General features: G+C 39.5%; 1 protein-coding gene across 1 annotated transcript; it reads right to left on the bottom strand.

Moving 5' to 3' along the window:
* Window positions 1–2,658: 2,658 nt before the first annotated feature.
* LOC124161493 (protein takeout-like) lies at window positions 2,659–23,327 on the bottom strand. Its single transcript, XM_046537822.1, has 6 exons — window positions 23,185–23,327; window positions 20,353–20,448; window positions 13,156–13,303; window positions 6,899–7,032; window positions 3,860–4,012; window positions 2,659–3,418 (listed from the first exon to the last, which is right to left on the bottom strand). The coding sequence occupies exons 1-6, from the start codon at window positions 23,258–23,260 to the stop codon at window positions 3,264–3,266; spliced, it is 762 nt and encodes a 253-aa protein (XP_046393778.1). The 5' UTR covers window positions 23,261–23,327; the 3' UTR covers window positions 2,659–3,263.
* Between the last annotated feature and the right edge of the window lie 421 nt (window positions 23,328–23,748).

The following is a 23,748-nucleotide window of genomic DNA, read 5'->3' as shown; positions in this document are numbered from 1 at the left end:
AAATGTACATTGCGTATTTACAACCTCCTTGCCGGGAACTCTGCCTTCCTAGCAGCGAGGCACTTCAGGGAATACGAATGGGAGCAAGGGATGAGCGTTTAAGATCACGTAATTTTGTGAAGTCTTTTTTTGTTCTAGGCAGAAACGTGCGACCTAAGTGATTTCTGCAGTCTGCATCCTCTTATTTGGGTCTGCTGCTCCTAAAACACAATCCTGCATTTTTACAATACTACCATGTTTTTCGAGTTCTGTTAATAGAGCACCATATATTGTTGTGCGCTGAATCCGAAAACTCTCTTATTTTTTTTCTAGATTAAGTCAGAACTTTTTTTAATTCGCCATCTGTCAATTTCTGAACTGTCATACAAGAAAGAAAATCGAAAATATAATTCGCAAAATTATATGTGTACAAACTTGTTAACTATAACGTAATGCGCATATACCTACTTTTTCTAATTATTGCATGTAATCCTTACTACTTTTATCATTGCATATATCTGCGGAAATTTTGTTCGTACTAATATGCTAACTATGGCAAAATTATGCTGTTGTAGTGAAAAATTCTCATCGCTTTCTGAGTGCGGTTTACCATAGTAATTACTTATTCGTTGATAAATCGATAAATAAAAGTGAAGGAACCATGATTTGGGCTCTTACTCTAGAACTCTGGTCTCTATCCATTCCTACTCCCCATTCTACTTCCAATTTTAAATTTTCACGGGGAAGTCACTTTCATGCTTAAAATACTGACAAAATGTCAAAAATACACCGTCTTCGGTGTAATTTTCTTTTGAATTGTTCGCATAATACGAATATTTCCATCAAACCAAGATACCTCATCATTTGCCGAAAGTCATGGTTAAGGCCGTTTTACACGGTGGATGATAATTCGAATCAAATTCATTCGCCGTGACTGCTTTATACGGTGATTTATTCCGGTGAATGATTTCGGCGAAGTTTCTTCGCAGACTGCGACTATCGATAGTTTATTTCGATTCTAACGATATTTCCGACCGTTTCTCACCACATGATTTGTTTTGGAAGTCGCAGACGACGGAAGGCTTCGTTTGCATGTGCGCTTCAACACATTTTGACTTTGGGACATAATGTACTAACAAGGAGACATCGCCAAAGTGATGTTCAGGATCTGGATACGGATGTTATTTTCTGAAACACTATAGGTAAGGTAGAAAAAGTGTCTCGGCTTTCTTCCACGTAGGCCCGGGTTCGAGAGATATTCGCTTGTAAAGATTGTTAGTAATGAGAGAGATTAAAACGGCACGTAATTGATAGCGGAAAATTACTTTAGGAAATCGAGCGTTTTGTGATCCCGTGACGAAGTAATAATTTGTTTTCGCTGCAGTGCAGCCATGATTATGTTGCAAATAAATCCTATAAGTAATATTAATCCAATAAAATAAAAAGGATTAAACTTACAAAGTTCTCTAAACTCAGGGGGAGGGGGGGAAATTTTCCCCCAAATACCCCCTTGCTGCGGTACTGGAATAGTTAGCAATGTAAATTTAGAGAGTAGCCTATCTATTTACGCAAAGCACAACATTTCATGAGAAGAAACATTATTTCACCTGAGCTGAATTCGAATCTTTATCCTCCGAATCCACACCAGGTACTTACACACTTTAAAGAATATTATAAATCCAGCCTTTATTATGTAAAACAACTCCTTTAAAATGCATGTATCTGATATATGTAATTTATTGAATTTCATTCCATCATCACTTAATAATGATCAGCATTCATCATCACCAGATTAAGATAATTGTCGATATCTCCCCCGAGTAGCTTTTGCAGTCCTTTCCCTGGTTTCTAAGCCGTAACTTCATTAAACTGTAGTCCAGTTGAAATATTTTGTCCGCTATTTTCCGTGTGTATCTCCTTTGCATGCGATTTTTAAACTGTGTGTTGCCTACCTCTTTCTCTCTTGCATTTCTCTAATCCATATTTGCATTTATTCTCCTACCTTTGCCTTTGACGGCGACAGCGTTCCAATTGCCTGAAAAAAATAAATTTTGTCGTCACCTCTTACCTGTTTGAATACTTCTGTGAATTTCTGGTAGACGTATTCCTTGTTATCCGCCATGGATTGTAAGCCTGTATCACTGCCATACCTACCGTGTATTTACCCATTTTTCTATATTACCATAACTATCCATTCATTGTACTGCAGGAAGCTTTTCAAAAGATTCCGGCTGCCTTCATTAGGATTATCCCAACTCCTTCATTACTATAATTATTAGAAGCGGGCATAGCTTGGTGGAAATCCAAAATCGTAGGATTGGAAGGAATAATAACTTGGCCATTTCCACAAATTGAGAACGACCACGGTTAAGTTACAGCGTAATATTATCAAGGTGATCAATTACGTAACATAATGTTACGCTGTAACATGGTTCTCAACAAATTACCATGTGGAAATAGCAAAATTGTTGATCATTCAATTCCTCCATCATAACTGTTGAGAGACACTGTGTGTATCATTATCTTACGGCTTCCACTCAAATATAATTCCTTCCACTCTTCTAGTTAATTTATTCCATGTATGTATTTTGAGGTTCAAACTACGCATTTCCAGCTTCAATTCCTCTGGCCTTCCGCAGGTCGCAAAAAATATCAAATGCCAATTACATGCGGAATAAGTATTTTGCTGAAATGAATTTTGATATTTTCAGTATCCAAGATACCCCTTTACATCTGCCATTGTGAATCACACTGCTTAATTTTCTCATCATGTTTGTAAACAATTTTTTAAGTCTCTTTAGAAATTGTCTTATTACATTCAACGTACAATGATAAGAAGATTGTGTTGTTTTTTGTACTCATCTGTTATGAAAATCATTCAAATAGTTTTATTCAGCAGTTACCAACAGGATAAACCACAGCCTTCAACTAGAGGTCTCTCAAATGAGCGGTGTGATACATAGCTCTTCTTACTCAAACAAAACAACATTCTTTTACAATAAAACGAATGTTTGCATTTTCAGAGACAAGCTATTGTATCTTTACCTTTACTTCTGTACTGTTGCATCTGTATATGGCTTTTTATGGGCCGAGGAGGTACTTCAAAAACTTAAATTGGTACCCATTAGATGGATCGCAGGTGACTGGAAACCACTGCGATACCAAGCTTAGGCGTATGACAATATTCTGTGGACACATGTACCGTATTTTACTCCATGAGTAGATAAATTAAAATGATCACATGTTTGGGTGGGACTTTTGTCTTCTGTGATGTTCAAATATTCCTATAGGTCAGGGAACATTTCATTGTAAGGAAGTTTCTTGAAAAGTTGCTTGGCCAGGGCCAAAAACAGTTTGCTGAATGCTTGGTTGAGGGCTGGCTCGAATTCTGATAAGAACTCTTTTTGGTTCTCGTTCAAGAACTTGAGCATATTGTCACCTTTTCGGAAAGAGAAGATATAATAATTAGCACCCAAGTATCCAACAACACAGCAAGAATGCAATATGTTTTAGCATACATGCACATTGTGGAAAACTTTTATTTAAAATGAAATTTAGGTGTTTACTATTCTCAAATGATGAACTACTTGTCTAAAAATTTGATTAATTGGATAAAAACTGTATAGTTCAATTTATAATTAATGGATACCCTGGCAAACAGTGACTATTATAAAAAAATTCTCTTGGGTTTCCATGCGGGTCAGAAAGATTAAGTTACCTTAATTTTTGCAGGATAATCTCCAAAATAATCCGACTATATTCTGCAAACAAACACATGCTATTCCATTCATTACCCAATGATTTTCATTGTGTAATTTTATTTTGGTAATTCTTCCTTTGTAATAATTGGTTGTGCGGAAGGTGTTTCAATTGTACTTACTCAGTGTCTTTTCTCCATTGAATAAGTTCGTCAGGTCGATCGATGCTCGTTCAGCGTGGAGTGTGACATCAAACTTCACTGGCTCCATGAACGTCTTCCCTTTGGAGTTGGTGTAAGGTTTGCCCTCAATGTGCCATTTCGCATCAACATCATCTAGTTTTAGAAGTGAAACAGTTAAAGTTGTGGTCAAATTCTTGAACATGTGTATCTATTTACTCCTTAAAAATTATTGAACGTACACATACCATCTCATGGACGTCATCAATTTTTTCTGAATGAAATTAGGAAGTATTTTAGAAGTCATGAATATATACTTATTGAAAACTTAGCCATTGGAGTTCTGAATATGAGTGCTATAAGAAAATTTTGTGCTGACCATTTCTAAACCAGAGCTACTTTTGGGAGAATTCAAATTTCAAGATTTTTCATTGTGAAAATTTTGCAATCAGTCATAATCATCGTGGCGGCTGAATGTTTTGTCATTACAATTAACAACACAAAATAATGCGCAGTTTAGATATTTCCTAAACAGAGCATATAACATATACATTTTGGATGTTGCTTAGAAGCAACATTGGGTTATAATGGGATAAAGTTATATATGTACCCACAAAGCCCAGCACGTGTTTCTATTTAAAGAAGTTTGTATTATTAATGAGAGTATTTATTCTTTTGACGAAGGTAGGATTAAATGGAAGTTTTGGGGAATACCTCCGATCAGTCTAACCTTCCACACTTCAGAGCCCCCGTAATTATTTTGCCTTCTGTCGACTGTGCATCCGATAAATCGAGATATTTTGCCTAAGGGATGAGTGTGGGGATTCTTTTTTCCCCTCACATAATAAAAGACTTAAGTAAATGGTGGGCATAATCTTTTTAGAGCATTTAATTTTATGTGTGAAAGGTTGGTGCCCTAACACTCCCCACAGTAACCACCCCTTCTTATGCCACACGAGCATTGAGGTGGCGTGCGGAGCAGAATGTAGATGTGGATGAACCTGGAATTTGCCACAGAGTAGGTAAATGAATTTCATGTATTCGGTGCTGGGGGGTCAATTCCTTTCCCACGGCCACATTGTAATTCAAGCATAGCAGGATTTCAGGGGGTTGATCGACGGCATCATCTGGACATTGAACCCATGCGCATGCATTTTTAACACATCCGTAAGCTAATTTTTTTACATGTGGTAGTTGAAATTACAACCTACATGTTTGCTATTAAGAAGTTTTTTAATACTATTTTTCAGTGATTTATATATAAATACTTATTGCCTAATGATTTAATTAGAAGTATTAATTAACTTTTTTAAATAAACTTTTAAATTTTGCCCGGGGTACGTGCCCCCTTCGACCCTTTATACTTCCCGGATTGTCTTTAGTCCAAGATTAGCTCTGCCGCACCAGAACAAAACTCAAAGTCAGGGTCATTGAACAGCGGTTCACACTCTAATAACTAACATAATAATTATGTGTATATCGCTGGGTTGTAAGTCATTCAGGTAACTTTGGTAGAGTGTGATTTTTTTAGTACTGCTGAGTTGTGGAGGTTGCGTTTACTTTCGTATTATAAACCTGCTTCAGTGTGTCATTAGAGCATGTCCTTGGCCCATATTCCGTAATATTGAGTTTTAAAACCTAGAAATCTGATAGTTTCATGGTCTCAGCTTATGTCTGACACGCGTTTCATGCGGAAATGCGGAATAAATTAGTGAATGCTTTTTGAGCAAAGGGAGAGTCAGCCGTCCGGAAAAGAACTTAATTGGAGGAATCATAAAACTTCGACATGAACTGGAAAAAAGAGGAAGTATTCGCGTGCAATGAGGACACTGTTGCTCATTGGTGGAAGTGTAACGCCCAAAGAAATAAAGCTATGAAAAATTGCAAGGGTTCATCCGAACGACCAAATAGTTTTCGCTCGCTTATATATCGCATATTTTCTCTTTCTCTAGTGATTACGTCACGAACTCATGCCATTCGGGTCACCGCATTAAGTTCCCCCTCCATTTCGCGTGATTCGTTGTTCTCCTCCGTATTCTTTGCAGTTCCCTACCTCACTGAGGCTATCTTTCTGAACGAGGTGATCCGACGTCGCCCGATTTTTTGGGTCTCGAGATGCCGCGTTAAGGAGTGCAGCAGGCTATTGGGTCGCGGGCTGGAATCGATTGGTATCGGGTTCAAATCCAGATTGTTCACTACGGCGATGTTATATTTTTGGTAATATGATTTTGGAGACATTGAGTAATTACTGAGATTTTTGTTACTTGATAGAATTTATACGGAATTGTCTGAATTTAAGTCATTTTTTCACTTTGTGCACTATGAGTTAAGGAGTCCTTCGTAGTCGTGGTAATGAAAGGCTTTATGCTGGGTCGAATGCAGCATCAAATCGAGGGGTCACAACCTGAGTCCAGGAGCATAGAATATCCCCCGGGAGATAAGAGCGTTCTCTCTTGTCAAATGTTTTGTAGGAAGCCTATGCTCTACGGTAAATATAAAAAAAACTCCTCTCGTGTTTAGGACTTGAAGTCATTTATTTGCATATACACTCCCTTTACGTCTTTACATACAAAGAACGGCTATAAAACTAATAAAAATAATAACGAATGGATAAAATTTGGGGGGATTACGAGAAAAAAACCATTCTCTTTCAACCAATATTCCGTAAGTTCATTATTCAGAAAAGAAAAAGTTTCCGCCCGTTTTTCATGAGTTAGTGACGTCATCAAAGAGTTCTCATTCATTTAGCCGTTTACGGAGAATCTTTCATGGAAAAAAGGAATCCCACGAAACCGAAGGAATAATAATGAATCGTGCGTAGCCCATGCACAGAATCGAGGAGTAACGGTGGGATCGAGTGCGTTACGTCACCGACTTATCTGCTAAAGGGCTAAGGCCATATTTCGTCAAAAATTGCTCAATGATAAAGTGATGGATCGAAAAATGGAAAAAATACCTCGCGTCTCTTTAATTTTGAAGTATCATTACTATAGGCAATCGATTTACATTGTTGAACGAGCACATTAAAAAATTAATACTTACGGTAGGTGAAGTTGCTGAGTCCTTTTCCTGTGATTGGCAGGAGGATTATTCTTCCTTTAGCTTCATAAGGTCCCGCCACGGTGTAGTGAGGTAGTTTGAATTCAAAGTCGAATTTGTAGTTCTTAGGATCAGCCCTGCGAAGAGAAACGATGGAATGGGTATGAATTAGCATGCATCCAGTCAGTAAAATGGTATTATTTTTGGTAATATCTTAAATAATGTCTTGCATATGTTGCAACCGCTGGTAAAGTTACTTTAATAAGATGGTATTCCTTAATGAATCGATTCATCATCATAGTATTCTACCGATTAAGGTAGGTTTCCATGGAGTACGCAAGAAGTGATCTGGGAGCCTCCCTTTCCTTCCATTAACGCCTTCTTCAAATCACTATAAGGCCTACTCTCTTTCAATCTATCTAAAAATCCTATTCTTTTCCTTCCCCTCCCTCGTTGCCCTAACATTCTACCCTCTAACACCATTTTCAACATCCCCTCACCGCTAAGCACTAACTCCATCCATACCTTCTGTCTCCTCCGTATCTCATCTAAAAGCTGTCTCTCCTCGCCAACCATATCCAGCACTTCGTCATTCCTTTTCCTCTCCGTCCATTTCACCCTCTCCATTCTTCTCCATACCCACATCTCGAATGCCTCCAATCTTCTCTCGTCTTCCTTCCTCAGTGTCCACGTTTCCGCACCGTAGAGAGCTACACTCCAGATCAAACTCTTCACTAACCTTTTCTTTAAACTCTTACATAACGATCCTCTTAGAAGCTCCTTCCTGTTCATGAACGCCTCCTTCGCTAATGCTATTCTCTTCCTGATGTCCTTACTACTGTATCCGTTTTCCTCTAACGTACTGTCTAAATAGTTGAATTGCTCAACCTGCTCAAGTTTTTCATCACCCACCTTTATCTTGAGTCTCACATTCCTCGCTCGTGATGCTTTACAAAACCGCATAACCTTAGTTTTCTTGTGATTAATCCTCATCCCATACTCCTCGCAGCGCTCGTATAACGCATCCACTAGAGCCTGAAGCCCCCTCGCTGACTGGCTAATCAGCGCCTGATCATCCGCGAATCTCACTGATTTGAACATCATTCCTCCCACTTTTATTCCAGCTTCTAACTCATCCCACGCTTCCCTTACCATCTCCTCAGCGTACACGTTCAAGAGCAGCGGCGATAGAGGACAGCCTTGCCTCACACCTCGGCCAATGCTTGCCCACCCAGATTCTCCGTCCGCTACCCTCACTTGTGCAGTCTGGGCATTATTCAGATTACGAATCAGTCGCCTATCCCTCCAATCTACACCTATTCTCTTCAGAATATCCATTAACTTTACCCAGTTCACCCTATCAAACGCTTTCTCAAAATCCACGAAACACGCATATACGTCCTGGTCATATTCTACGTTCCTCTCGACGAGGGACCTCATTATTGCTATTGCATCACGAGTTGACTTCCCTTTTCTGAAACCAAAATGATCTTCGCCCAAATACTCGTTTGCCCTCGCCTCCATTCGTCTGTTCAATATCCTCAGCACCACTTTCGCCGCATGCGATATTAAGCTGATAGTCCTATAATCTCCGCATTCCACAGCTTTCTTCTTTTTCGGAAGCGGAATTAAAACCGTCTTCACGAAATCTTCCGGCCAATATCGCTCCTCATAGATCCTGCGCACTAGTTCGAAAAACCTTTTCTTGCCTTCCATCCCTAGATTCTTCAGTAGCTCACACGGGATATTGTCCACGCCAACTGCTTTCCTAGCCTTCATATCACGAAGTGCTCTCTCTATTTCCGAATCTAATATCTCCTGCCCAATATTATCCTCCTCCAGTGCACTTTCCTCCTCTAGAGTCAGTCTCTCTGATCTGTTCATTCCGTCATACAGGTCCTCCACGTATTCCTTCCATCTACTCTGTACCTCTTCTCGCTCGGTTAGCATCCTTCCATCTTTAGCCTTAATTTTAGGCATGGCTTGTCCTCTTTTGCCGCCCGATAGCGACTTAACTTTGGCGTACAACGCGCCTACTTCTCCATCCTTCTGGAACTTTTCCATTTCCTCACACTGTCTTTCCACCAAGCCTCCCTTGCCCTCTTAGTTTCACGTCGTAATCTATTATTCAATTCCCTATACATTCTTTTGCCCTGTTCTGTGTCCACGTTCTTCCACTTCCTCCTCTCCTCCATTTCATTTACCATTGCCTCCGTTATCCACGGCTTCTTTATCCTTCTACTGTCAACGTAACCAATTGACTTCTCCGCCGCTTTGACTATTCCCGTTTTTATATTATCCTATCTTTCCTCTACCGTCTTGGTACTTTCAATCTCCCGTATACTAGTGTCCACTAGTCCCTGATATTCTCTCATCATACTTCCCTTCAGTGCTTCTACATTCCATTTCCTCACCCTCCTGCCTTTCATGAGCCTTTTGAATCTTACATTACATTTCATAAGTACTAAATTGTGGTCTGAATCCGCATCTGCTGCTGGGAAGCTGCGCGAGTTTTTCACACTATTCCTAAACCTCTGTCTTACCATAATGTAGTCTATTTGATATCTCCCCACATCCCCTGGACTTTTCCATGTGTACCTTCGCCCTTTATGATGTTTGAACCACGTGTTTGTGATGAATAACTTGTTTCTCTTGCAAAATTCTGCTACTTTCTCGCCCCTGTCGTTTCGAATTCCTAATCCAAATTCTCCTATTTCGTTTCCATCCCTACCTTCCTCGACTGACGCGTTCCAGTCCCCCATCACTACCAGATTTTTCTTACCCGGTGTGTTTCTAATTATTTCCTCGAGCTGTTCATACACCTCATCTACTTCTTCCTCCCTATGATTGCTAGTGGGCATGTAAACTTGGACCACCACAAGGTTGGCGGGCCGCGCCTCAATTTCTACCACCAGAATCCTATCGCTTACCTGGTCTATACCTACCACACGCTTACCCATCTTCCCGTTTAATACTAATGCTACCCCTCGCTGGCTTTCTTCCCCTCCACTATATATAACCCTATACCCATCACTCCAATAGTCCCCCCCATCCCTCCATCTCACCTCGCATAATCCTAAGATATCTATCCTCCCTTTATCCATTTCCCTTTTGATATTTTCTAATTTCCCCGCCCTCATCATTGTCCTCACATTCCACGTTCCTACATTTACGGCCGACTTCTTCTTCTCCATCTTCTTGGTCTTCTTTTCTTCCTTCTTCATAGCTGCTGCTGCTGATGATGATGATAAAGATAAGTCTCTGCAAGGATTTCGCATGTTGACGACCTCGAGGACCTTGCCGACCTCGCTGCCGTGCCCGACACCCGCCCTTTGCGGACAGGTCCCGGGCGATGAGATTCCGAGGCTCATTTGGTTGTACTCCATGTGTTCAGGGAAGAGATAGTTGGTAGGGTTTCCCACTTCCATTCCAACAGTGTTTTTCACGTGACACCATCACGTGGACTACCTTTCGTCTGGCTCCCTTCGACCGATCTGGCATGGGTGGCCCTACCGGGAATAATTTAGAATTAATCCCGCCAGTGCAGCTCTAGGGGTCATAGGAACGCGCAAGCCTTTCCACCGCGACAAGGTTGTAGCCCAAGGGAAAGGAATGAATCGATTAATTTCTCAAATTAACTAAGTTTAAGTCCTGTAAAAATGTTAACTTTGGGACGAAAGAGTACTTTTCACTGTGTCAGAGTGACTCCCATATGCAAGCAGTGTTTGTCCTCAGAATGGTATTTATTGTCGCGTAATATATTGTCTTCAAAGAGTAGTATCGAGCTATAAGAATTTTCCTCGAGTTAATTTGTTTTTTGCTGGCAAATTTGGTAACTGTTTAATGTAAATAAAAAGCCCACTACATAGAAAAGTTATAAAATTTTAGTTTTTATAAGTAAAGACAGAAGGAACTCCGATCGTCCATCACTACTTGGATGAGGGAAAGACTCCACAAACAAGAATAGTCAGCACTTAAAGAAACAAATGTCACAAAATTGCGAGTCATTTTCAATCAGTATCTATTGCAAGAAGAAATATTCAAAATCAAAATTATTTCAGAAATCAACGATGATAACTAATTATATCATAAGAAGCATTACCAAAGACTAAGTACAGCTGTATTTGCCTGACAGCACGAAAACTGATTTTTAAGAAATCACTCTCTCAGCCGACCGATGCGCTCCTTGCGAGCGCCGATAGCAGAAGAGGCTGACCAAACCCCGAACAGTGTCAGAGTGGAGGGGAGGATTTTGCAAAGGTTTTGGGGAGGTGGTAGTAGCGCGATCTCCAAGTTAGCTGCATCGGTATAAATTCCCAGTAGGCGCCCGTGTTGACTAGAACCTCTGGAACACCTCTCGTCATCCAAGCCGGGGCTGGGGGAGAACAGCGTACCGCCGGGTTTCCTCTCCTCTACCTCCTAGATTGGAGACATAGCCAAGTGGGGTGATGGCCGGTAGAGACAAGCCATTGGAATTCAAGGAGGGGAAAGGCATAGTAGGATGAGATGTTGGAGGGAAAGAGAGTTGTGATAGGATAAGTGGAGTACTTCTCACTCCAAACTGCATTCGTATGCCCCAGCACCCACTTCCCCTTGGTATGCCAGGAGTCGGTATTCCTCCGCCGTACTACCTATATTAGTCTTGATCTCCAAGTATGGCTGGTTCGGTTGGCTGGTTCGGGTGGTAGAGTTCGGATGGCAGAGTTCGGAGACAAGCGTTCCGAGAATTACGGCCGTATTCATAGATTTCCGCTAAAACACGCTAGTAGGGCGACTAACATAGTCGGCTAATAAGACCTTTAAGTCGCCTACTAAGATATGGTATTCATGGATTCTTTTAAGTGAGCTACTAAGAGCTACTAACTTAGTATGCTACTAGCCAGCTCGGCAGCCGATGCTCGGTAGCGATTTGGGTTCAACCCGCTAGGCTACGCTTGACAACACTGCATCCGACTCCTCTGCGGCGCAGAAAATTCGTTAAACTATCAAACATAAGAAATTGATTCAGCAAAATGCATTGAAATTTCTACTTCATAATGGATAATTCGATGTGATATCGCATCGCAGATATATTTTTTGATTGCTGTACACACAAATTATGCTATACCATTCGGAAAGGATACATTTATGAGTACTATCGAAGCATTTGTACGTTTGAGATGCAGTTATTCTTGTACAAACGGCCCTATAATCATTGATGATATATATGGCATATATTTTGCACTTCCGATATTTGTTTTCACTAGAGAATGCGTTATGAGTATGAAAAAACATAACTAGCAACGTCAGTATTATACACATTTATATTCGAAAAGCAGAACACCTTAATGTCGGAGTAGAAACGAAAAATTTTACAATACAGACATGAATCGTAAAGAAAATAACGTTAAGGTAAATGTGTGAATAACAAACATTTATTACGTTACAAATACCTACGTGCGAGCAATTAGTAACATATGTTTGCAACTCCTAAACTGTTATAGTTAAGGAAACAACAATCTGCCTGGCCACATTTAAATTTTTCAAATATTGATAGCGTAAAAGTGCGGCAACATAGGGCATGTAGTTTACTAGAGGTGGTTAATGTAAAAACAAAGCATAATTAACGTAACATGTTTTACTTATTTATTGCTGATAATATCGCAAATAGCACTACTACGCACACAACATTTCACTTAAAATTTCACGAGCTGTCTTTATGACACTTATAATCCGTACATTCCGAATCAACTGGTTCAATGAAAAACTTGACTCATACTGAATTTAAAACACTATAACGTAACTCTAGTAAAGCATGATAATCAGTTTTCCAATCACTCTGCACACACTAAAAGAATTTACACTCCTTGAAATTCGAAAGGATTCTTCGCATCTCACTTCCCACTCATCACTTACGATTTAGAAGCAGTTCATTTTATTTCACATTACCATTACTTAGGCCCGTCTTCTTAGTCGCTACTTAGGCGTTGGTAGCTTACTAAGGAAACTATGAATACGGCCGTTAGAGTCTCCGAACCTTTGACTCGAAGGGCCTTTGGCGAAAATCCTTTGCGCGGAAAACCTTCCGCTAAGGACTATTCGCGATAAGTTCTGCGGATAAGTTCGGAGGAATTCGGAGGAATTTCTGGGGGGTACCAGAAATTTTGCGGGGGGGGGGTAATTATATTATATTAAAATACATTATACATACAAATTACATTATAATAAAATAAATACACACTAAAAAATGCAAAAGTATAGTTGCTAGGGTTGATACATACTTGGCGGATATCGTACGTCCAGTTCTCATTCCGGTGTGAGAGGTGTTGTCGAATTGCAGCGTGAAGCCCACAGGTCCGTCTCCCGTGGAGATGATCAGCTGAGGCACGAACAGCGGGTCAAGAGAAACCATCCCCCACTCAGGAACACCTGAAAAACGAGATAAAGCGAAGCAATTGAATCCATGCGAAGGGATTTTACCCTCATTGGTTTGGTCGCGTCGGGTTATATTGACCCAACTGGATTTTCTCTGATGATTTTTTAAATCAAATAAAGTCGTTCGACATTGGAATTTATTCTAGTCTATTATTTTTTGTAATCCGACTGCTGAGTAAAGTTGGATTTTTAAAGTGGTGTTTTGTTTCACTGCAACTCATGTTTTGAATCGAAGCGACAGTGAGTGTATTAAATTTTTTCCTGCCTTTTATCCGATGCTTTGTAATGTTTTGTGTTATATTAGTATGTTTTATATAGCAGGCTGATATCTTCAAATGTTGTAAAGCTCTATACATTTCCCTCTTTTTATGAAATTTATATTTTATATATATTTTAACTGAATGAGTATTGATGCTGTTTTCTATGCATCAGCCATAGTTTATGCAATGTTTATTGTGTTTTTAACTCCAAATTTAACTATGAAAATGGATAAATCAAATGAGGAAAATGCACAATTTTTTTAAGAACTAAAAAAAAGTCCCTACCTCAATGTACTCGCCAAAAATTTCGTAGATTAATAATGTTTTTTAGCTTAGTTATGAGACTTAACAACTAATCGTAATCGGGTGCTTGAAAACACGATGTCATCGGAGCGCAAGAGCGCCACGGCACGGTATCCGCTGATGACGGACTGTGGAAGTGGTTAGAAAATCGGTCTATCGGTATGTCGGAAAACGCAAATTTGGCAAAAATCGTTCCTTTTTCAACGTCAAATTGCAGGTTGTGAATATTCAATGTTGCCACGGCGTTGTTGAAACAAAATAGGAAATTGTTTGGGGAGATTTGGAATGATTAAATGAATGGATTTGGAATGAAAATCAGTTGATTGTAGATTTTAATCTATGTTAGATACCTACATCATTTGCATCATGCAATTAGTGTGATGCAGCATGAATCTTCAATAGAAAAACGTGTGAAAACCATATAAATCGTGTTTAGTGCCCCGTCGATAAAATACCTTTATTTCCTCGCCGGAGATGGTTTCTGCTCGTATTCCAAAGAGAAATAAATTAGAGAAGAAAGTGGTTGATGAATGGAGTTGCATACTTTATCTACATTGTCAGTAGGATATTTCTCAACGTAAGTACTCTCTTGAATCAGGGTACCGTAGCGTTATAAACAAGTCGCCAGTTTTTCTCGGATGTCCACCATAATTAGGATGTATCAATTTATTCACTTTGTAAACAACCCTAGAAATGTACCTAATAGTCTACCCATTGCAGGATTAAATATAAAGGAAGGTGACCATTCAGGAGAATAAATACTGATAAACCACATGGAAAAAATGAGTATACGAGGCTTTTGGCTAGGTAAACTCAACATTTTCTACTGTGATGCCCATAAAGTTCGCTGCATGTCAACGCAAAACCTAAAATTTCGACTTAGTTTTACAGTAGGTCTCGGTCGTACAGCGTAAATAGTACTTGAAACTTATTTCTGTGTCTATCGAATACTTTTAATTATCTTTAAACGATGATTTGGATCTCAACTCCGGCCGATTGGGGAAAACTATCTAAGTTACGTTTGGTAGGTTACTAACAATAAGTAAATGCATAAGATATATTTCCAGCTGGCAATGGATCTATCAAATGTTACTGGGCAATATATAGACAACTATTGAAAAACTTTCGTTATATAATTTTTCGATTCGATGTTTCTGTTATGGTCAATATGGAAGGTCATATACTTTTTGTCTGCCATTTGTTACTTGAGGATCGTTTACTTTTCAGTTGCCTAGAATATATGTAAGTAATATTTCCACTTTCAAGTAAAACTAGAGTATGGTATGTAGGTTTCAATGTGGAAATAAGATTTTATAGAAGAAAAAAGTTTGCTGTTGGACTTAAAAAAAATTCTGAGTCAGACAAAGTCTATAATTCAATTCAAACACTAAAAACGTTGAGAGCATATTCCACTGTGACCATCAATTCATACTTAATATCTTAAGATAAGGACCTTACGAAATACAATGAACTGCAGTTAACTACAATTTAATTGAAAAAGCATTACATAAATCGAGTCAACACTGCAAAAATTATAATTAAAAATACCAGTGTCTGATCAAACTCATCGCAATTTGAATTCATATGGATCACTGAATATTTCTGTCACTCTTTCCAAACAAGTTTGATAAAAGAAGTTCGATATATATCAACATGGCACCCATTACTTTGATAAAACAACTAAGATCAAACGCATAATATACCCGATGTCACGTGAGCCGATGAAAGATTTTACACCCAGAAAACCATTTTTCTGATTGAAAATCATAAAATTAGGAGTTAAATGTAGGTTTCCTCAAAATAAATACAAAAACACCGGATAAGAAATGTGCCTGCCTTTAAATTCTCAAGAAAGACTACTCAATACCCCACGAATTCCTTTTTTATAAAGGAAAAATAATAAGGAATCCTACTTTCTTCGACGTTATTACTATTATAGTGAATCTAATCGAAACTCAATAAGAGGCCATACACTCAAATTGTGGCAATTGTTTTAATGGTAAGTCACATCTTGGATGTACATATATATTCATGAAGTGGATGCAGGACCATGAGATAATTTCTGGCATTTTCATTTAGGATCTATTAACTAGTGTCAGGAAACTAGCCGTCTGTCAACAAAATTGATCAATTCCTCAACATTGAACATGGGCCCCCCACGCGTAATAACAGACTCTAGTCAGCTAATCTGTTGCCATGATAGATAATAAAAAAAACGTTTCTTAATTATTTTTCACATTATTCAACAAATTTCTTGAAATATAAATAAGATGTGGCGCCCCGTACGAAATTGCCCCGTGTGGAATGATTATGCCCCTTGTAGCATAAAAACTTTTCTGAGCAACTTGAACAATGCTTATGTGAATTTTGAAGGACCTTTGAATGTGTGAATTGCCAATCCTCCCAAGTACCTTCAGGTGAACCTCGATAGTCCGAACACACGAAAATCGGAACACTCCTTCCGTCTTCCGCTCACTTCATCCGCCATGTCGACAGTTTATCTGTATTAATTATGGATTTTTATATTTTGATGCTACAATAAAACATTTACTCGCACATAGAAAATGATTTTTCTTTGATTTTAGTTTTATGTTAGCTCACTTTTATTAAAACTAAGATAGGGTATTATTTAAATTTTATTGTAACCTCCCGTCCAAAGGGCCCTAATTTCCCGCACCTACTTCGCCCCAAGGCGGTGGTCATCATTTTAAACAGGTGAAATATTAACCAAATGACAAATCTCCGGTAGGTGTTGGGAATCGCCCACGAGGGATATGCGCATGTGACTACGATTAATAAGAGACGGATAGCCACCTTACATTATAACAAAACAATTTATTGGATCAAAAAAATCAGCAAATTGGGCTGGACAAACAAAAAAGAAACTTGACTTGAAAAAACAAATTACATAAATGAATAAACCGCCCCATTCCGTACGCGCCAATAGATCATTCACCGGGACAGGGAATTTCGCTTCCAGGGGAGAGAGTAGGGGATAGTTTCTTGATTGAAGCTTTCGCGGCTCATGATGATTAAAAATAACTCACATACGGGTGTATGCCGCGTGTCGTAAAGGAGATTGCCCCGACGTTTCGCGACCAACTGCTGGTCACTTTTTCAAGGGAATAATGTTGGGATTGGTTTTTTGCAATTTTAAGCAGATTTATGAAGGACAATTTTAAGAAGATTATCAACTAGGACAACAGGAACAATTCCCAAGACGCAGAAGACATCATTAACCAAAAGAAAGCCTTCCTCCCCTACGTGAAAGGAACGACGGATAAGGTCGGTAACATCCTCCGGAAATTTGACATTAAAGCCATTTTTAAACCACACGCCCAAGTACGACTCCTCCTAGGAAATGCCAAGGACAGGACGCCACTTCAAATTGAAGGAGTATACGAAATCCCCTGCCGATCGTTCGAGAAGAAATACATTGGGGAAACTGGACGAACAGTCAAAACTCAGATAGAAGAACACAAGCGGGCCATTCGACTGGGTTACCCTTCAAAGTCAGCCGTAGCGGAGCACGAAGCCACCGGACATGCGATCGACTTCGAAAAATCAAGAGTCATCGCCAGGATAAAACATTTTAAAACCCGACTCATCCGCGAGGCCATAGAAATAAAGAAAAATAAGAACAACTACAATAGAGATACCGGATGAAGAATCAGCAATACTTGGAACCCAGTCATCCGCAGCATCTTCCCCCTCCAGTCTTAACTCCCCACACCCTCCGCCCACCCCTCCCATCTCAAATATAAAAATGCAGCAAAAAACCAATCCCAACATTATTCCCTTGAAAAAGTGACCAGCAGTCGGTCGCGAAACGTCGGAGCTATCTCCTTTACGACACGCGGCATACACCCGTATGTGAGTTATTTTTAATAGGGGATAGTTGTATTTCCCTTCTGGGGGGGACAGTAGGTACTTAACACAGTCGGGTGATCACAGCTGCGTGGTGGCGATTCCTCTGGTCTCCTCCCCTCTCCTCTCCTTCCCCTTTTTCCCACTGCGTTGTCCCTTTTGTACACTTGTCACTTCCTTTTCTTCCACGTCACTCCCCTTCACTCACACGCCTGTCCCTTTCATACTCTCCCCTGGGGTTGCGGCGTGCGGAACCCAAAATGCGATGCGAATTCCAACTCATCGGAATTCGACGGTAACCGCGAATTAAAAAAAACATAATGTACAGGTGCACTAAGTGGGTAGTGGCTATCCGTTACAGTATTATTTAAATTTTATTGTGAGCTAATATGCTATGCTTTACTTATTTGGATGATGGAATAAAACTTTAAAATGCATTATCCATCTTCGTTTTCCCCCCACAGTTTTTGAAATATCGTTCATCATCACCAGTTAGGGGCAATACCGCACAGAGCGGTATTGCCTCATCTGGTGTACGGTATTGCCCCGGCACTCGGGACAATACCGTGCATTGTAAGGGTTTTGTAAAATAGGTGTAACACTGAAAGTAAGTTTAATTTTCCAAATATGAATCAGAGAATTGGTGGGAAATCGCATTCACTTCAAAATAGTATGATTGCCTCTTTCGCTGACGTTTTTTATTAAAATATATAAAATATAAATGTTTAAGTGTACGCTCTCCCCGACGACGTAAAATATTTGAGGCCTCACAGTAATCTGAACTTAAGTTGAATAAGCAAGAAATATCCGAAATTTATAGTAACTTTAGCAGGAGAGATATGGTGGGAAAATCTCAGCGTGTAAATAAAACTGAAGATATTTTCCATCAATTAAATTGTTGCGCGAAGTGTTACGTCTTTTATGTTATTATCGAGAACACACCTAGCCTTCGACTTTTATGCCGTTGACAAAAGGGTGGTTTTCTATTATTTTTTTATTGCCAACATAGAAAGATTATTACTCCTGGAGTACGTATTTCACGCTTTTAGATTTTTAAATGACGATATCTATTTTTCGCAATTAAATAAAAAGTGAAAATTTTCAAGCGCGCGAAAACGCGACGGGTAAGTATGAATGCCGGGAAAAACTCCGTGTGACGTCGTTCTGGTTCCCGCAGCCGCAATTGAGGTGGCCTTGGGGCGAGGCTCTAACCGCTGATACGACGCAGGATGCTAGCAGGTAGCAGAGTACCATGCTAGCCGGTAGCGCTTGGCTTAAATAAGGATTATTAATACCCTATCAAACGAAGGAAACTTTCCGACCATAGGCAGTTTTAATACGTGATTATTAAGAGATGTTTCCCTGAGCTCTGTGCCCCATGCATGCATTGGAAATCTCAGACGATGTAAAACTCCTATCTACTCGTATAGAAACTAGGTTCCTGTGACGTCACGTGGAGTGGCATCGCATGGGCGCCAATCTGGCCTTTTTCAAATGAGGATAAAAATTGACCATTGCCATTCGTCTAAACTGGGATTTCGAAAACCAAATAATTTGTATATTATGAATACACTAATGGTGGGTAAGGAATCGCAATCAATGCATTTCGTTTTCTTTGATGAAGGAAACTACCCTATTATAAGTTGAGTAATTGATAATAACGATAAACTCACTGAAACGCTTCTTACACCAGTAAAAAATGTGAAAATTGCCATATTATTTTAAACATGTTATGATGTCTATCAGCTGCATACTATTTTCCGCTACTGGGCGATCGGACAGCCTATGAAAAATCACTGCCTCCGTCGGGATTTGAACCTTGACCGACTGGATGGGAAGCCAGCACTCTAGCCACCATATCAACCCGATTTTGCGTTTGAACTTGTTGAAAAAGGATATGAGAAAGAAAGAGTTGCGTCGGCGGGGAATCGAACCCAGATCAATTGCTTGGAAGGCAACTACGATGACCATTACCTCACTGACGCCTTAAGAGGAGGACGAAATTCTGGAAAAGCGTATGCATGTTTTTTCAACCGGCAGTTCTTATTAGAAATTTCGTCCCCCTGCAGTTATTATAAATTCCTCGCAAAATGCCTTTTTCAACCTAAGTTCATACCCTGAACCACTACACATGTTATTTTAAACGTAAGTCTCAATCAGAAAATATTTCGTTTTGAAGATATTATTTTCATTTTCACTATATTTACTTAATAACGACGAAAATGTGGCAGCCCGTCGCACACAAGTAAAAGTTTGTGGAATTGTGTTAGCGGTTTGATTTACATCTAAAATATCGAATTATAAATGGTAGTTTGTTTTACTAAATTTCATACTTCGAGTCAAAAACGTACAATTATGAAATGATTTTATTAAAGAACGTGGATGAGAATATTTTTCAAGGGTAAAAAATACTTGCTTGAAGTTTAGTGTAAAACCTAACCAGGAATAACGTTAGGCTTAATGCTTAGCCATTTCCATGGCATCTTCATCAACTTACTTATTACACAGTCCCATACGAACACTTTTGTGCAGTAATGCTCATCAATATATGGGCTCAAATAATTAATGTTGCGTTAAAAAATTCTTTAATAATAATAATAATATTTCACTTACCGTCCATTAATACTGTATGCAGGGCCTTTACCGCACTCTCTTTGAAGCATTCCTGAAAGTCTTTGTCCTTTGTCTTGCATATGGTGAATGTGTTTCCTAAAAGAACAGATTGAAATTTGGTTTTCATTATTATTAAAAAAAAACAGTGTGATACATTAAATTTATCCTTAAGATATATTTGGCTCAATGTTATATTTTGTCTTCGTCGAATGTTTTTATATGGTCATTGAATGGATTTATCACGCTGAGTCTTTGTAAAAATGTTTGAATGTGCGTTCTTGACTGAAAAGTGAGTCGTCAAATTACTAAAGGTTTCGCGGTCCATGTTTGTAGATTTATGGTTTTTTGGGAATATCCCGCGTCAGATTATTAAAATGGCCGACGTTTCTTTTCCTATGCCGGAGACCTCATCAGGGCAAATGACCGTGTTGTCTTTATTTCGCAACACGGTCATTTGCCCTGATGGTCTCCGGCATAGGAGAAGAAACGTCGGCCATTTTAATAACCTGAAGCGGGATATTCCCAAAAAACCATAAATCTGAAAAGTGAGTCGTTTGCATGAAAAATTTTCGAGACGAATAATAATTGCTATAGCTAATCACTTGCGCTTCTCCACTTTCATTTTTATTTCTGTTGTACTTCGTGGCTGAGATGTTGGTACTTATGGTGAGGTATTCCTATTTTTAAGGTCATTTTCACCTTGAGGGAAGGTTAAATATTGTAAAATTGTACCGGATTATTCATACCTTTGTCATTTAGTTGCCATTAAGTAAGTTCCGTCTAAATGTTATCAACGGAAGGTTATGCCATTGGCGCCATTGCCGATAAATATCACATACCACGGAATATGAACGTAGGATTAAAAATCAAATGTAAATTTTTTATTAGAGGAACAAGTAAGAAAGTTGTTATAAAAATACAGAGCTGGCAGCAATTAAAAGAAGAGTGATGACAAGGGAGTAAACAAATTGCGATTGGGTGAAATATAGTTGTCCTTTCCTAATGAGAGAAAGTGAAAAAAATAACCGCAAATCTCATATTTATTTAAAAATATCTTCTTTCATCGTCAAGGGAGTAAAAAAATGAAAGTTTGAAATGAAGTTGCCTATTCCGAGTGAGTAGAAGTGATAACATTGTGGCAAACCTCAAATTTAATCAAAAATATCTTATTTATATATTAAGTGAGACAACGATTGATGACAGCGTTGCATATTCGAAATGAGAGAATGTGATTATATGGTGGCAAACCTCATGTTTACTAGCAAATATCTTATATTTATGTCAAGGTCATCAATAGATGAGGACAGAGTGGAATATAGTGGCCCATTCAAAGGGAGAGAAAGTGATAACATTGCGGCAAACCTCATATTTACTCGCTGATGAGACGACAACAATATAAAACGTACAATGCGCACGGGGGAATTCATGAAACCCAGTAGTCGGTAGCCTTACCGACACCAAAAAGGAGTCGTTACGGCTAGCGATGATATCCCTATTTCACTTCGGTGCCGCACCGATTGGGTTCGTGCAGAATCGCACGACTGCTTGCCGGGAGTCGGTGTGACGTCCCACCAGACGAATCGGTGCCGCACCGATCGGTTTGGAGATACAGAATAAGGCCCAGGTCAAGGCCTTAATTATGGAGGGCGTCTGGAACCTCGTCACGGAAATGAACACATCTTTCAATGACTAGTGCATTAATTTTTTAAGTTCTCCATTAGGCTATAGAACTTAATAGTACTTACATGACAGAAAGATGCCTCAGACATTACATACGTTCATGTGAATAAATTCCTAACACATATTGTATGAAAATTTTACCGTTTCTTTCTGTACAATTTCCATTACATAGCTGCAAGAGACAATTAATAAGAGTTTAATATATATAATTTAACATCTATTTGCGCTATCGTTGGGGTGGTTCGGGCCTGTACTAGCAAAACCTGATATTTAAGGTTCCCAGAGCAACGGAAGACCACACTTAAAAAATGATGGTTCGGAATTTTGGCTCAGTTGGCTCAGCACAACTCATGAGTTGAAATCTGAATTATACTTTTCTAGAATATTATTCTCAGTCCGTGGTTGGAATGCCGAAGATCGCCATGTATCCAAGGCAACCGGCAACAGGGCAAACTCCCGGCCAATCGGAGCGCCTGGCTCAAAGTTTCTTTATTTAAAAAATGGTGCGCTTTCGACCTAAAATTCATTTTACTTCTTTACTTTTACGTTTCATTTCTCTCTAGCGTATATGCTTACATAACTAATACCAGTTTTAATGGGATTAATATCACGAAAATATATATAAGAAGGAATACCACCTGTTAAAATTTCCCTGGCAAATAGCGATTATTTCACGGGATTTGACAGTCATTTTCAAGGCGGTAAAAAACTTGAAAATGACTGTAGTTCAGTTGTAAAATTAGTCGGCTTAATTTTGGTTCCTATTGCCATTGGCTATCGAGGATTAAAATTACGTGGCACGATTTTTCTCCATCCTGAATCTCTGCAGGGGTGACATGGAGAAATTCCGTGATGGTGAAAGTAACTTAACTTCTAAAATGTTTAAATATTTCACTTGTAGAGTAAAAGGTCAACTAAAGTTCGGGGCATCTATGCTTCCGGGTTTTCCTCCGCGTCGATTCATCTTCGTTTCGTCTGAGTTTGGCTGGAGTTGCAGCAGGCGTCTGGAGAGGCATATTCATACCTGAAAACGCCTGCTTCAACGCCTACGAAGCTGTCGTTATGACGATGAATCGACGCGGAGGACAACACGGAAGGCTAATTTAGCCTAATATACCTCTCCGCGTCCATCACCAACTGTGGGTAACTCACCAACTGTTCTCGCCTGACCGCACTCGATGAAGAGCGCGAACGCCGCTATCGCCAATGGAAACCTGCTCCCGTACATCCTCGAGATATATTCCTCTGCTCCTCCTTCTGAACACTACTGGTCCTCCTTAATACAAAGAATAGTCGTCGGATCCACACCGGTCTCTCCTTATATACCTTTCACGGCCACAGTTTCCTTTACATATGTATATAATCGCATTTACATATATATAAAGAGAAGGAGGAGAATTGTAATTCTCACCCTCTCGGAGGGTGGCGCTACGGGCATCAAAGTCACCGACGGCCTATGACGGGTGTGGGGGCGATTGCCATTGAATTTTTTCCAGCTTGCGAAGGGTTTTTTGCGCAGCGGGAAAGGAGAGACTCCATAGTGGCGGAGAGGCGGTCATTAATAATCTTGACGGATGTCATGGCTGAGAGGCACCCTCGACCCGTTCCTCGAAGATCGCTTCGTTTTGATTAGGTCGTCATCATCGTGGCGTCCGTAAATCCCTCCTCCCACGCTTCCTGCAATCCGCAATCCTCTAGGCCCTCTTTGCAGCATCA

The sequence above is a fragment of the Ischnura elegans genome, chromosome 6 (assembly GCF_921293095.1).
Source record: "Ischnura elegans chromosome 6, ioIscEleg1.1, whole genome shotgun sequence".
In the NCBI taxonomy this organism is placed as follows: Eukaryota; Metazoa; Arthropoda; class Insecta; order Odonata; family Coenagrionidae; genus Ischnura; species Ischnura elegans.
The sequence above is the reverse complement of the archived record's forward strand: the minus strand, read 5'-3'. Positions and strand labels throughout refer to the sequence as shown.